The sequence below is a fragment of the Gymnogyps californianus genome, chromosome 8, assembly GCF_018139145.2.
Source record: "Gymnogyps californianus isolate 813 chromosome 8, ASM1813914v2, whole genome shotgun sequence".
NCBI lineage: Eukaryota > Metazoa > Chordata > Aves > Accipitriformes > Cathartidae > Gymnogyps > Gymnogyps californianus.
In genome coordinates this window covers 24,596,090-24,611,417 of record NC_059478.1, presented here as the reverse complement: position 1 = coordinate 24,611,417, position 15,328 = coordinate 24,596,090, and the positions used below count along the sequence as shown (strand labels likewise).

At 59.1% G+C, this 15,328-nt stretch overlaps 1 protein-coding gene across 2 annotated transcripts in view; it reads right to left on the bottom strand.

The window, feature by feature from the left end:
- The window catches only part of IPO13 (importin 13), a 32,457-nt gene that overhangs the window by 5,256 nt on the left and 11,873 nt on the right, over window positions 1–15,328 (bottom strand). For both annotated transcript variants that reach the window (XM_050901280.1, XM_050901281.1), the window contains exons 3-15: window positions 11,078–11,218; window positions 10,768–10,909; window positions 9,519–9,685; window positions 8,978–9,098; window positions 8,523–8,670; window positions 8,176–8,357; window positions 7,270–7,296; window positions 6,383–6,517; window positions 6,009–6,152; window positions 5,509–5,589; window positions 4,769–4,906; window positions 4,575–4,671; window positions 2,641–2,693 (exon numbers count right to left, since the gene is read on the bottom strand). In XM_050901280.1, coding sequence (XP_050757237.1) covers window positions 2,641–2,693; window positions 4,575–4,671; window positions 4,769–4,906; window positions 5,509–5,589; window positions 6,009–6,152; window positions 6,383–6,517; window positions 7,270–7,296; window positions 8,176–8,357; window positions 8,523–8,670; window positions 8,978–9,098; window positions 9,519–9,685; window positions 10,768–10,909; window positions 11,078–11,218 — 1,576 coding nt within the window. The remainder of the gene's footprint in view (window positions 1–2,640; window positions 2,694–4,574; window positions 4,672–4,768; window positions 4,907–5,508; window positions 5,590–6,008; window positions 6,153–6,382; window positions 6,518–7,269; window positions 7,297–8,175; window positions 8,358–8,522; window positions 8,671–8,977; window positions 9,099–9,518; window positions 9,686–10,767; window positions 10,910–11,077; window positions 11,219–15,328) is intronic.

Here is a 15,328-nt window from a genome sequence, read left to right as displayed (position 1 = left end):
CCTTCACACGCTCTTGGGTCCAAACTCGACGCTGCTCTCGAATATACATTACTTTGCCAAGGGCTCTGCAGGCAGAGCAAGCTGGGATGAAAACACAGCCCCCACCACATGAAAATCAGATCTGAAGAGATCTGTAGTTCTCTCCGACTTTAATCCTTGGATCTACAAATGCTCAACAGCATCACTGCAGAGCATGGTTCTCTGGAAGAGGACAGGCTGGACCCGCCTCTGCCATCAGACAGCTCTTGAAGTCCTGAGAGCAAGGAGCCAAGCAGGGATGGCAAGGCCATTTCTTGATGGGTTTCAAAGCACCCTACCAGATCATCAGTCTGGGAAGAGGGACAGGCCGAGGAAGAGGAGGAAACCTTGAAACAAGTCCTATGTGTGAGGAGAGAGGACGGGGATGGGATCCTTTGGTCTCCGTGGGGTTGCTGGAATAAAAAGCCCAGGAAAACATCAGGTCTTGAGTGGGCGGTGGTGGGCTGGCAGCACGATGTCAGATGTCTCGCAGTGATCCAAGATGGAGCAGCAACAGAGGTAGGAGCCTCTGAGCTGCTCCTGCAGCAGGGCCTCCGAAGGATGCAGGCTGTCCAGAGATTGGCACACTGGAGACCAGGCCAGCTGCCAGCACGCTGCCCCAGCATTGCCTGCAGACCCTGCCCATGAGGGCAGCACGTAACAGCTTCCCAGCAGCCGGGATGGGTGGTGTTTGCTCTCACAGCACACCCCATGGAAGTGCAGCACGGTTGCACTTTTCTCTCCAAGAGAGCACAAATGTGCTGTGTCCAAACACAGAGAAGGACCCCAAGCCAGACAGAAACTCAGCACTTTCCAAAGAAACAACAAACAGCCTTGGAAGAGTCTCTCAGGGTCACCTAATGCCCTACCCCCTGGCAGGATCACTTCTACCTGCCCTCCAAGAGCAACAGGCTTGTTGAGTCCTTTCAAGCCCTCCAAGCGACAGCAGCTCCCTGAGTGACCTTCCACTGCTTCCCCGCGCTCTTAGAAAGATATCCTACTGCCTGACCTGGATCCTTTTCCATGATTTCCTCCCATTACTGTTTGTCTCATTCGAGGAGAACAGAAAAGGGGTTTTTACCTACAACTGGGACATTACCTTTTACACACTCCAAGACTCATGCCATCAGCCTTTCCTCCTCACCATGTGTACAAGGTGGTCATCTTCCCAGATGCTTTTCTCTGTGCTCTCTGGTCTGTATCTATAGAAACGTTGTGCCCCAAACTGGGTGCAGTGCTTGAGCGGAGGTCCCGCCAGCACTGAGTGGCTGGGGAGGACACCTCCATGAACCTCACGCACAGACCCCATTTACCATCCTCCCATCACGTTTGAAACCCTTGTTAAAAGGTCACAGCTTCCAAAACCAGCACCAGCAAAAGCTGCGAACGCTTTCTGATAACCTCGACTATGTTACGTCTTTCAAGATGAAAAGCAGGGAAGAAAATACTGCAACATGGCTTGTGAGATGCGATGGGTCTCAGCAGGATCCGGGCATCAAGGTGAGACCCATGAGGAGCAGACCCTGCCCAGGGCGGGTGAGGTGCAGCCCCCTCACCCGCTCCATCCTGCAAGACCTGCACATGGGCCGAGGGAGGGGGCTGACGGCTGAGCACCCGGACATGCCAGGCACCCTTCCCAGGCTGCTGGCAAAGGCAGGATGGCCACAGCTCTGGCAGCTGCAGGGTGTTCCTGCACAGCCACCAGGCCAGCACGCGTGGTTAGAGGTCTCACCACTACAGAAACGAAGCAGAAAGCGACTCTGCCGGGCCCCTCCTCGCCACTGACCCACCCTCTGGGTAGGTGCTGGGGGACGCGTCTCCGACGGGGGCACTGACTGCATCAAGGACATCAGGGCTTCTCCCTCAAGGGCCACAGCAGGCTGAGGAGCACGCTGGGCTCCCGCTGCTCCCAACAGGTGTATATACACACACAGCATAGCACTGGCCCTGCCTGCCCGCCACCAGCGGTGACACCAGTGCCAGCCCCACGAGCCAGCCCGCGGCCCCCGCCACGCCGACGCAAACCGTCCCCGCGCACCGCCGAGCCAGCGGCACGGGAGTGCTCCCGGAGTGCAGCACAGGAGCTGCCATCACCCCAAGAGGCTGCCGGGGCAGAAGGCAGCGTGGCACCCTGGCAGGTCCAGACGCCACCACAAGCACGTTGCTCAGAGCCAAACCCCGGCAGCTGCCTGCTACTGCGGGCAGGGGCTTCCTCCCACCGGCCCTGGGGCAAGGCAGTCAGCTAAGCTCGTCCCTGCTCCGGACGACCTACCGCAGGGCAGGTAAACGGGTCGGAAAACATCCACTTAATGCTCTAATTTGTCTGTCACCCAAGGGTGACCACGGCAGCAGCCCCAAGCGCCCCGTGCCAGCTTCGGCAAGGCGAGGGGGTGGCAGCTGGAGGCTGCCCTGCAGAGGAGGGCACTGCCCTGGGGATGGTGCAAACCCAGAACTAAAAGGAGAATGTTTTGTTTTCAACTTCCACGGAAACAGATGGAGAAACTCGATATTCAACTAAAAGGAAAAAAACGTTGTCAACAGAAAGCTAAAAATAGGTTTAAATTGAATTAAAAAGAGAAAGAGAGAGAACAGAAAGTGAATGAATAAGAAACTAAAACACACCTGTGCCAGGAGTTGCATAAATGAATCAACAATATCAGGATGATCCCTGGGCCCTAAAATATAATAAAGATGTAACTTAAGAGAAAAATCATACAAACAGCAACTCAACATCATATAGTTATGTGATACAGAAAGAATTTACAAGTGAAAACAGGAGTGTAAGGGAGGAGGGGTGTGTGGGGAAGGGGATGGGCAACATGAGCAGCTTGAAGCAAGTTAAAGAAACAAAACATACAAAAAATCATGAAACTTGGAGAACCCAAGAACAGAAAGAAACTGCAAAGGAAAGGGTCTGAAGCCCCAGGGTTTCCAGCTAGCACCTGGGTGCTGCAGAGCCAAGGAGGAGATCTTCGTGTCCTTGGGGAGGAAGAGGAGAAGGAGCAGGGGCTAGCTGGGCACCATCTCCACAAGGAGAATTAGAGCTTTTGCACTGTGGGGACTGAGCGGGTGTCTTCAGAGCACCGTTTGGTCCTGGAAGATAACTGCAAGTGAACGACAACACCTCAGCAAACGCTTGACAGGCCTGGCCGGGCTCAGGCGTGCACATGCTTGTCACCAGCACCAGCTGCTCAGGAGCCCCTGGCACAGTCACCCTCCCACCCCGTTCCCAGATGCTCTCCGAGACCCTGAGTCCGGGACCCTCCTGGAGGTCTCCTCCAGCATCCTCCTGGGAGAGAGCAGCTCAGTGCCCAGAGATCTCCATGCCAGCACCACTCACCCTTCCTTGGCATCTGACTGTGCACAGACACGTCTTGGCCCCTGTGGGGTCAGGCGTCCCCCCCTCTCCTGCCGCCCGTGGGCTCAGCAGAAGGGACTCGCCCTGCTCAGGGCCGGCTGCCCACCGAAGGGGATCCACGGGGTGGGTGGGAGCACACAGTCCTGGGCACACAGCGAGCTGGACAGCCGCTTGCCTGAGCAAAGCTCACGTCCAAGCGTTGGCACAGCGCGGGCTCTGTCCCCTCCCCTTTCCTCCTGCAGACATGCCTGGTGCTGCTCGGAGGCATCACCACCTCCCCCGGCGCCGAGCCAAAAGGGTTTCAGCATAGACGCATCCACACGCCGCTGGCAGAAGCGGGGACCTGATCTCCAGGTAAGCCCGGCTCGCTTGCCACTGACCCCAGTGACACCTCAGTGCAGCGGGATTTGCTCGGACCATGGCGTGATAATGAAGCGGGGGTCCTCACGCCTCCCCCACCTCTCTAGAGAGCTCTGAGCCTTGTACTGGGGGATGGCATCACCCTACCCGGCACCTGGCTGTAAGCAAAGGACAAGACCCCTTGGGGACCGCATATGGAGGTGCTGAAGGACCAGAGCCAGCAGCTCCAAGGTACTTTTGTCCCTGTCATGGGGCAAGTCACCAAGAGGCTGAGGGGAACCATGGTGCAGAGGGGCCTGTCCTAACCCCATTCACTTTTTGCAGGGTGGGCAGCGAGCCAAAGAGGGGCCGCTGTCCTGCGGGAGGATGCCAGCATCCTCAGCACCACAGCGGTGACTTGGTGGCCAGCAGTGACTCTGAAAAGGTTGTTTCCCAGATGTTCACACACACATCCTCCAGCTCGTGCGAGGGCTTGATTCCTGGCTGCTACAAGCAGCGCTGGCCCCCGGAGGAGCCCCGGGATCTCCCGGGGAGCACAGCCTCCCTGCCAAGTGGGACTGGAGCTCCAGCTCGACCCTTGCAGCACGCAACGCCCAGCCCTGCTGCAGAAGCGGGGCCGTCACAGCAGTACAGAATCTCGCCCAGGGGTTTCCTGCTTCTGCTGCCCTGCAGGGAAGGTACCCACCTTCCAGGGGTTAGGATGAATCCAAGAAACAGAGATGGCCCCATTAGCTTAGCTAGGAGTGAAAACAGCCATTCCTGGTAAGACGCCTCCAGACTCCATGCATGCAACAGCCTGACAACAGCCCCAGCGCGAAGAAGGGTTAATCCCACGTACCTTGCTGGAAGAGGGTCAGCGTGACTGAGGTAACGAGCAAGAAGAGGGCCTTGATGGGAGGGAAGTGGGCAGGCTCATGGGCAAAGATGTGAACCAGCTGCAAGAGAGAGAGAAAGACTGAAGCTGCTGCTGGCCCTGCGCACCCCCAGCCTCCCTGGGGAGCGGCAGCCCCAGCCCCCAGTGCGGCTCCGTACCTGCCGGGTGAGGTCAATGGCAGAGGCCTGGGGGATGGTGCTGTACATCTGCCCCAGCATCTCGCACAGCTGAGGCACCATGGGGGCAAAATCATCCAGGAGGGTCTTCACGGACTTCTCAAAGATGGCACAGACAGACTGTGGGAGAAGGATGGTGTGAGCAATGGGCATCAGGAGACCTCTCCCAGGGGGGCCAGGGCTTGATGGATGGGTCCCAAGGGAGGGAAGAGCTGGCAATGGGGACGGGGACCAGCTAGGCAGAGGGCTCAGACCTGCCATGCTACTGGTGCCCTGCCCTGCAGGGCAGGATGCTCCCAGACACTGGGAAATACCCTTCCCACTGCAGCAGGAAGGCTCCCCAAGGGCCAGGGGGAAGAGTGGCTGGTGGGACACTGCACATGGGCATTACTGGACTGAGTGAACTGGAGAAACACCAGATGAGACGGGTCCAGACCAGAGCAGAGCTCTCCTCTTAAGGAGCACAGGTTTGATAGACCCCATCTCCCATCTCCCTGCTGATGGCAGGGCCTCTGTAACTGGAGAGGAGCAGAGCTGATGGGGGCACAAGATAGACAAGAACGGCTGGACACTGCTGGTGACAGCAAGCAGCACTGGTCCAGACAACCCAGCAAGACATCCCTCTTACAGGGCATCACCCAGAGTCTGTCTTTTGCTGTCCCCAGTTCAGGTCAGCAAGGACAGGCAGAGCTGCAGGCAGCGTAGAGGAGGAGCCTGGTTACCTCCACCACCTGGGCATCATTCAGCCACTTGCTGAGAACCTTCTGTATGAGCTGGAAGACTTGCTGCAGAACCACCACCACCTGTAAGGAATGAGAGGCACTGAAGAGAATTGGTCCCCACGGCACCGGGGAGGGGAGATTCAAGACTAAGCATGGCCGGGACTCAAACCTTCAGGCACCACTGTCCCCTCCCCTCTCCAAAGCTGGGCAGCTTTCTTCCCTGCTGAAGCAGCCTGGCACAGCTCACAGCTGGCAGGCAGCGCCTGTGCTGTCCTCCAGATCAGCACCCAGCCAAGAGGGATCCTGCAGGTCACCTCTGCCCACCTCAGGAGTGGTGGGATGAGCTGAAGGAGTTGCTACAGCTGGAATGCACCAGCACTACCCTCCTCTTCATGGTACATGCTGCATTCCCCATTAGCCCCTCTCTCCTGGCACCAGCAGTGAATAGCGAGGCTTTGGCCAGGCTGTGGCAAAAAGCATCAAGCTACCACTCTACTCACTGGGTTGGGTCCTTGCTGCACTGGCAGTTTCTTGACCTCGGTGCTTTCGTGGTCATCATCGTGGTGGCTGATGTCTAGGGTGGTGAAGAGGTTGGAGAGCAGGCCCAGGATGTGGATGATGGCCAGCTTGTTGGAGGGATTGGGCTGTCAGGGAAAATAAAGCCAACGTGTGACATGGACTGCGCTGCTCGATCACAGTCGTGCCTCTGGGATCCTGAGGAACCAGGACCGCAGAGGCAAAGTGCCAGAGGGGTTCCCTGCACTGCGCTCTCTCTTGAGCCCACGTTCAAGAGCGCTGCTTCAACACAGCAGCCCCAGGGCTACAGCCAGCGGGAGAAGCCACTTCTGGACAGAGGTAGGACGTGGGCACTCACCGTTTCGTCAGCCAGCTTTTCCAGCTGCTGGATGTAGGGGGTGATCAGGGAGTGCAGGTTCTTCAGGATCTCCTCCACTTGCAGTGCAGAGAGCAGGAAACCAAGAGCCTGCATCAGCCACATGCACTGGCTCGTCTGGGACAGAGAGGAGACACAATGGGGCAGGTCACTGCCCAGCCTGCAGCCCTACCACACACATGCTAGCTAAGACAGCTGCCAGGGGCCCAGCCAGCAAAGCCAGCACCCCAGTGTGCTGCAGCTCCTGAGCTGCTCTATCTGGGTCAGTCTAGGTGCATCTCACTGCAGGAGAGGGGAGCAGCTCCCTACCAGCATGGCAGAACCCAGGGAACAGGCACTCTGCCACCAGCACACCTGGCCTCTTCCCAGCAACCCGCCAAGGGAAGACCAGTCAGTGCCCACAGATCTCCACGCTGGCACCACTCACCCTACCTCGGCACACCATCCTTTGCACAGCCTGTCTCAGTCCCTGTGGGGTCAAGCGTCCCACCCCATCCTGGTCACAGGCACAGCCTGGGCTCTGTCCCCACACTTATCTCCCTTCTTTTTCCTCTTGAAGACATGCCTGCTGTCTCGGCATCCTTGGGCTTGGAGTGACTGGGAACTGCTGGAGTTAAGCCTCCCTGGGGGCTTCCCTCTCTATAGGGATGTGCCCTGCAGCGCAACCCCAGCCCACGTGCAGTGGAAGCCCAGCAGCGAGAGGCAGCCAGCAGGCACTCCTGGCCCTGCACACGATGGCTGCAGCGCTGAGCTCTCCTCCGGGGACAGCCCAGCTTGCGATGGCACCCCTCGTGTCTTCAGCTGAGCTCAACTAAGGGGTATGGGGAGGCAAGCAGAACCAGCCAGAGGTGTAAGCCAGCCCCTCTTACCTTGTGAATCTGCTTCATCAACACCTCCTGCCAAAGGGAAGGGGACAGAGAAAAAGGGTGAGTGCTGCAGAAAGCCCCTTCCCTTCCAGGAGGCAGGACTGACGCAGGAGGTCAAGACAACCAACACCAGTGTGGGCACAGACAAGCGGCATGCACTCCCCACAACCCACCACAGGCAGGGAGCAAAATCCTTGTCCCCTGGTAAGCTCTTCCCCGAGCCAGCGCACTCAGCCACCCAGCGAGGGGAGCCCCTGACCTGGACGGGCTCTGCAGCAGGATGGCTCGAGGAGCCAACCTCAGCCAGGGCTTCCTTACTCCAGCGACAGTGTCCCCCAGGCTCTAAAAGCAGAGACTCATCCCCTCCACCAGCCCCTCTCTGCTCCCATGCACACCCTGGCAGCCCGCCCAAGCCCAGCCCTCCTCCTAGTGCCTCGGGACTCTGAGCCCCATCTGCCCCAAATCTTGAGAGCCAAGAAAGATCACGGGACAAGCTGCCCTGGCACTGCAGGGACTAGCTCAGTCTCCATGGAGAGGTCTGAACACCAGGATGCCCCCCAAGACGCTCAGCAGTGGCACCAGCTGCCTGGCGGGTGCAGAGCTGGCAGGATGCTGCTCCCAACAAGGCAAACAAAACCCCGGGGAAAGGACAAACGCCCGAGTGCAACCCCAGCAGACCCCTTGGCAGTCGTGTCTGCCACTGCCTGCCATTTCTGCTCTCACAGCAGGACACAGGGCCTGCCACCTGGGCCTGCTGGCCTAGGAACAGGACAGACAAGTCTCCCACGCCAAGCAAGATGCCCTGAGCTGCTGCTTTGCATCCCCCTGCCCTGATCCTTGCAGAGGAAAGGGTGTGCACAGAGCACATCCCAGGTCACCACCACATGTCCATCTGCATCCAGCTCCTACCTGCGACACGGCGACGATGTTGGCAGCATAGGGTGGCAGGTCGTACTTGCACTCCCGGCAGATCTTCTTCAGGGTGGAGACACTGGAGATGGAGAGCTCAGGGTTGCCCAGCGCTTGGAGCACCAGCGGCAGCACGTTGTTAATCATGACGGGGTGATCAGCCAGCCATTCCGACAGGGCCCCTGTGCACACAGACGGGATCAGACCACAGGACTGCGCCGCGGGCTTTTGCTCCCTGCGTCCCGGGATGCTCAGCTTTGCTTTTCACCGCTGTTATTGCTGGGCAGGAGCGGTCTCAGAGGGGTTCCTCCTCCCCAGCCCAGCCTGCGAACAAGCAAAGGCCTCACCGATAGTGAACATGACGGTGTCAGCAAGCTGCACGTTGCTGATGCTGATCCGGGGAATGAGGCCGATCAGCCCCGGCACCACGTCGGAGTAGTTCACGTCGATGGTCTCGGCAATGGACTGGAAGCCGTAGAGCAAGGCCTCTGTGTGCTGCCAGGGCAGGAGAGGCACTGTCAGAGCCACGCATTGACCCCTGATGCCCACTCCAGCCCCAGCTCCAGGCACTAGCTGAGACCCCCCAACAGTGGCCGAGGAGGCTGGTCCCTGGGCAGCGCTAAGGACAGGGAAGCAGATCTGTTCCTCTCCCCAGCAGACCCCAGAGAGCCTGCATGTGTGGTGGCAAGGTGGTCATGCTCCTCGCCTCTATCACGTCCCCTTGCTCTCGACACCCTGTGGCAAGGATAGGTCCCCGAGGGGCTGGTAGCCATCAACCTGGCGCCCAGGTCCCCTCGCTCACCTGCCACGTGGACGGCTGCTCCGTGTTGGTCAGGAGACGTCCCAGTTTGTCATAGAGGCTGCTCAGGAGCTCAGCGCCCAGCATCTCGTACACGTACATCAGCGTGTCAGAGATGTCCACCCTGCAGAGAACACGGGGGGTCTCCAAATGCTGTCCCCATCCCCTGCAGAGCACTCCACGCGCAGACACGTTACTTCCCCTCCCGCTGACAGGCAGGGTGCAGGCGCTGCCTGCACAAGGACACTGCCCCAGCCAATGCAGAGCGCTCCCAGGGCTTCCTAGGCAGGGCAACTGGTGCCGCACCAAAACACCAGCTCATTTCCATATCACCACCACAGCCAAAACAACTCTTGGTGGAAAGAATCTCCTCCATGTTCCTCCTTAGGTGTCCCCACAGCGCTCAGGCTCCAGGGAGGCAAGATGCTGCCTGCGTCCTTGCCTGCCTGACAAGCAAACCCACCTCCAAGCCTAAAGTCACGTCCAGGCAGGGAGCAACGTGCCCTGCTCCTGCTGCCCACAGAAAGGCATGCCCCAGCTGTACCTGTATATCCGGAACTGCTCCTTCTCATCCGAAGACCAGAAGCCATACTCCTCATCGGAGGGGAACTGGGCTTTGTGCAGCAGCACGTCCACCAGCTGGAAGTAGACAGGCCTGTAGACTTGCTGGTACACCGCCTGCTTGTCCGGCTCAAAGGAGAGGATATCGTCCTGGCGGCAGGAAAAGGAATACATCAGGTGTTGCAGGGGAAAGAAAATGGAGCGAGCACGCCCGCTTCACGGGGGGCTCAGGGGCATCTCCCAGGGTTGGTGGGACCTGTCACACCTCGGAGGTTGCATTTCCAGCTCTCCAAGGTCCACCTGCTGCCAAGCCCTTCTGCAGCAGCAGGGTTATCTGGAGGCAAGATGCCAGAAGCCCCAGCAGCTGGGTGGACCCTCAGGCATTTGAGGACAGCATGGTTACAGCGGGGTGGCACTGCCCTGCCGTGTCCTAGCCTTGGGAGCATGCCTGCATCAGGAGCATGTATGCCTCGGACCCCTGAGAGGCAGGCTGGGACGGGTGCCTGGGGAGCACAGCACCCTCCTGCCTGCACCCATATCCTCAGACCCATCTGGAGAAGCAGCGAGAGGAGGTGGGAGCCTCAGCCCGGCCCTGTGCAGCAGAGGAGCTGCCAGCACAGCATCAACATCGCCCCCCTCCCTGCCCACGCTCAGCCACGCCGCATCAGATTGCGGAGGAATGGAGCTGGGGGGATGAATGGGGGCTAAAAATAGAGCACGGCATGGCAGGGCTGCTCTGTTGGCGCAGGGAACACTGGCCCTGGGAGAGGGAACCCACGCTGGGCAGCCACTAGCAGCCCCCAGCCCTCTCTTTCCTCTTCCGAGAGGCCACGACCGCCAGCCTGGCAGCAGGGTCTAGACCACAGTAAGCTGGCACATGCTCTTTTCCCTGCCTGCAGCCGGTGCAGCCGCGCACCAAGGAGCTAAACAACTAGGTCCGCTGCTGGAAAAAAAAAATTAGCATGAAGTTTTAATTAGTTATGTTAATAAGGCCCTTAAAGGCTGGCTCAGACTTCCAAGGAAGACTGGGGGTGGAAAAAGCAAGCCATGGGACCAGCATTTCTCAGGTATGTGCCCTGTGGCGGCTGCAAGTGCAGGGCGAGGAGCGGGGGACATCGGAAATCCCTGGGGACCAAACGCAGCCAGGCCAGACCCCAGTCCCCATGCACCGGTGCCTCCAGCACTGCCTGGAGCACAGGATCCGGGCAGCCTGCCCCACGATGGCCACTGACCTGCAGCGTGTACCAGAACGTCAGCGTCAAGGAGCTGGTGGTTTCATTGACAGGGTAGTGCCCAGGGATGCCGGTGCAGAACATGATCATGTTGACCAGGGCCAGGAAGCTCTGCCAGTGCTCCACTTGGTCCAGGAGGGCCCTGGGGAGCAGAGAGCACGGTCAGGGTGGCACCACCGCTGCGAGACTTGCTCCTCTGCCCTGACACACATGACCGGGTGCAGGACAGGCCCTGGACAAAGCAGCATGTGGGGAACAGTGGGCTGCTCCAAGCTTATTCCCTCTCCTAGGGACCGTCCCCAGCACTCACCGGGAGTGGTTCTCCCCCAAGGCCACAGCAATGCGGCAGATCCCATGCGACGTCTCCATGTCCCCGCTCTGGACCGCCTGGCGCAGCTGCTCTTGGAGCCCCAGCACAGGGGGGATGAGCTTCAGGAGGGTGTTCACGTACCTGCAAGCACAGCCTGAATCAGTGCCGGGCATTGCCTCACCGGCACCGGCTGCCATGACATCCATCCCTCCTGATGCTCTCCCAGTGCTCCTGCCCACCTTTCCCTACTGGAAGGCTGCTTTGTGCAACAGGACACATCCAGGAGCCTTTACTGCTTACAGGGACTCTCCTCCCAGCCTGTGGCATCGGGACAAAGGCTGAAAGCCCAAGTACTCCCACAGCGGAGCCTCTGCAAGCGAAGAGAAGGGTCGAGCCAGCGGCCATCAGCTCTGTGCAAATCCCCCACTGCACCACGGTGTGGGCATCTGCCTCTGTCTGCCCGAACCTGCCAGCAGGGCTGCCAGCACCCCCCGACCAGCACTAAATTGTCACTGTCATGACCAGCTCCGAGAGAGCTGTGCCCACGGGCTGCAGCATCAGTGGGGATGGAGAGCGGGAGAAGGGCGGCGAGGGCAGACCTGTGGGCTCTTTTTGCCATGCTTGCAGCCTGTGCTTCTCAGCTCTGCATGGAGGCAGCCAGAACTGCCGGTGGGAAGCTGCATGACTCTCCAGCATGGGCACATCTTGATTGTGCTCTCTGGCTGGGATGAAGTGGGCAGCTACCCTCAGGGACTCCTACCCAGGGAGGATGCTGGCCCCATGGCACGTCTCCCCGGCCCCCCACCCTCCTGGGCTGCCGCAGCCCTGCATGGCACAGCTCTCCCACATCACATCACGCACATCAGCCTCCCCTCCGCACTGCTGCCTGTAAGTGATGGTAACCAAGGCAACGAGAAGGAGGCAGCCAAGGTGAAACGCAGCCCAGGGCCCCCGGAGAGAGGCCGTGCCGGAGGCTGATGAGCAGCCTGCCATTTCCCTGCCCGCCCAGGCGTGTTATCCGGAGCTGCAGCTATTCTGTGCGCTCCCCGCCTGCCCCACTGCACGCAGGTGCGGGGCCAAGGATGCTCGGAGCAGGAGGCACACATGATGCCAGCTCTCCTGTGCCCACCACGGGGAAGACGTGTGAGTGCTGACACCAGGACAGCCACACGGTCACCCCGGAGCAGCAGGGCTGCCCAGTGCACCGGCAGCTCTTGCTATGCCTGACGTAGGAGTGAACACAGCCATCAGTGCCACTAGCGCAGGGAGAGAGCCGTGCTAGTGGCGGCAGCTTCTAGGTCTGGGTCAGTGGGAGAAGACAGAGGGAAGAGGGAGTCTCCACCTCGACATCCCCTCTGTGTGCTGTGTGCTGCCGGGGGTCGCCCCCCCCCTCGCTCCTCTCCCCCAGAGGAAATCACAGGGCGAAGGGGACAGGTATTTGTGTGTAAATCATTTTCAAGTCTCTGATGTCCTGTGAGTGATGCCTGTGGCAGTGTGGGAGCACTGTGATAAGGGAGAATTTGGGAATTCACCAGCTTCTCTGCCAGGGAACCAATGCCGCAGTCAGGGTCAGCCCAAGGGAGCTGACAAAAAGGGACAGGGGATGTTCCACTGCTCCAGTGTAGGGCAAAGCCATCCTTCTTCCACAGCACTGGGCTCACATTACCTTAAAGACGTTTTCACGACTTTAGGAGTTTATGACAAGGATCTGCTTCTGCTGGTTACCTTGAAATACTCCGAGTGCAGATGCCTAGACCTGACCTAGTCCTCTGGACTCCCTGCACAGCCAACAGAGAGAACCACCCGGATTTGCTTCCATGCTGCAACTCATCCCATGTTAGTGAAGGCTTCTAGAAAAGGTTGGGTGAACCACGTCCTGAGCACCACCTTGCTCTGCTCACTGCCTATGCAGACGTAAGGGTCCACAGCAAAGAGGGAGACTCCTGCTCTAGGTGAGTTGTTTGAACCAGTCGCCCAAGAGCCATGCCCAAGCCAGCCAGAGCCGGGCTCCTCTCTTCCACATCCAGGAGCACGGAGCCCCAGGCCACCCCACCTACTCAATGCTGCTTCCCAGCCCCGAGCGACCAGCTGGCGCCACGACCCTGACCAGGCGCACAGCTTGCCCCAGGAGGCAGACACCGTGCCTGCCGGCCCTGCTGCCAGCCACCACTTCCCACCCCCGGCAGCCCCAGCACTGGGCAGGAGAGGACAAGACCATCCCAGCCCAGGCAAGCCCCTGGCCGCCCAGCTGAGCAGCCTGTCTCCAGCAGCCGATGACTGGGAATGCCTGTGAAAGAGTGTATGAAGGTGGCAGCCATACAGTGATGGCTCCCCATGTATTTCCCTCCAGCGATTTGTGCTAGCCTTCCTGAGCAAGACTTGCTATTTTGGTATTTAGCAGCTGAGCAAATTTTTCTTCTGTGAGTTTGTATGGTCCCTTCTCAAAGCCCAGTGAACTGCAGCATCCACAGCTCCCTCCGTGGGACCAGCACCTCCTCTGCTCTTCCCACAACCCTCCCCAAACCACACCATGGTACAGGGGACAACCTGCAGAGGGGAGATACGGGCAGCTCACACGAGACAATCTCATCCTTCCTAATCTAAAATCTGAGCCATGTCTTGATGAAAAAAAACAACATATTAAAAACCTGTTTCTAATGAAGCTCTTGGAAAACACTTCTAGTGCAATTCTTCTTCAGGGATTCAGCATCAGGTGCCAATACCAGGAAGGGATGGGTTGGACACCAAGCAATCCCACCTGGACACCTGCGATCCCGCCAGCTCCACCGCTGCAGCAACACCCTACTGCTTTCAGAGAGGCAGCTCAGTGTCCGATGCCCATGCTCTGTAACTCCCACCATGGGCACACACCACGTGGAGGTCCCTCTCCCCTCCACCATACTCGCCAGGCTGCAGGAGCGTGGCCAAGTGCTGCGTGCCAGCTCTCCCCCTGCAGCACGTGCCACCGAGCTCTCTGACCCGCTTAGCCGGAGGATAATCCTCAAATGACACAGAAAATCCAGCCCAAGCCTCCTCTGCAAATGAGATGCAACAGTATCTCTGTTCCTGCCCTCCTGTGACTCAGGCGCTTCCCACTGCACCTGAGAGTGGTGGTGTGTGCAGACGTGCTCCAGTTGCAAGCTCCTGCCCAAGCCTCCAAGGCTTCTTCTCAGGAATGCCATATCCTAACAAAGGAGCGGCGTCCAGACTCCAGCAACGCCCGAGACACCCCCTCCTCTGGGTGCAAAGGGCTCCCACCCACCTGGCAGGTAAGGAAATCAAATGCTTTGCACCTACAAATCTCTGCTGCATCATCTCTAGTAACACCTCAGAAGCAGGAAAGCCACCCGCTGCTGCTCGCAGGCAGGGAAATGGAAGCCACTGGCACAAGTGACTTACCCAAGAGTGAGGCAGAGCCATGGCCAGGTGATCCTTGCCCATGAGGTCTCACCTGCCCTTCTCCACCTGGACAGCGGACTGCTCCCAGGGTGAGGAGCTGCAGCGTGAGGGATGCCTTGCAAGGTGGTGCTCCCCTGGGAAGATGACCCCCGAGCTACCTAACTCTCAGCAGCAGAAGTATTATAGTATAGCTCAGGAGCCACTGAGCCTTCTGCTGATGGTAGAAGCACACCTGCATGATCGCCTCCGCACCAATGTCAATGAAGCCAGCTGGGAGGGGGCGAGGAGGAAAGACACAGGGTCCATAACACCCAGCAGAACCTGTGGGAAAGCGGGGAGCCCTGAGACCGACCCTCTCACAGAGCGATGCCCTACAAAGCTCTGGAGAGGACCATGTCAGCAGCCCAGTGCTGAGGATGCTCTGAGCCTGTGGCCAAGGACAGTGGGGAGCCAGGCCGCTGCAGAAACAAAGGTGAGAGACCGCAGAGAATGAGAGTGGCTGAGAAGCAGCAGGGATCTCCCAGACTGTCAAGATAAGAGACAGAAAGGTCAGGAGACTCCCTGGGGGCTCGAGGAAGAGCTGGATCCACCATGGCTGAGCAACAAAGCCGGAGGGGTGGGACAGCCGGCACCAGGAGGAGGGATGCGGGATGGAGGACACAAGGAACAAAGGGGAAGAGAGACCACACCAAGGCTGGGAAGCGGTGGCTCTGTGAGCTACCCCACTCCTGAAGCCATCCCAGATCTTACCATGGAGCACAGCCCTGCTCCTCCCTGGAGCAGCCTACACCACATGCCGCCTGGCAGGGCATCCCTGTGACAATGCCACTGCTGTCCCCGCGCGCCGGGAGT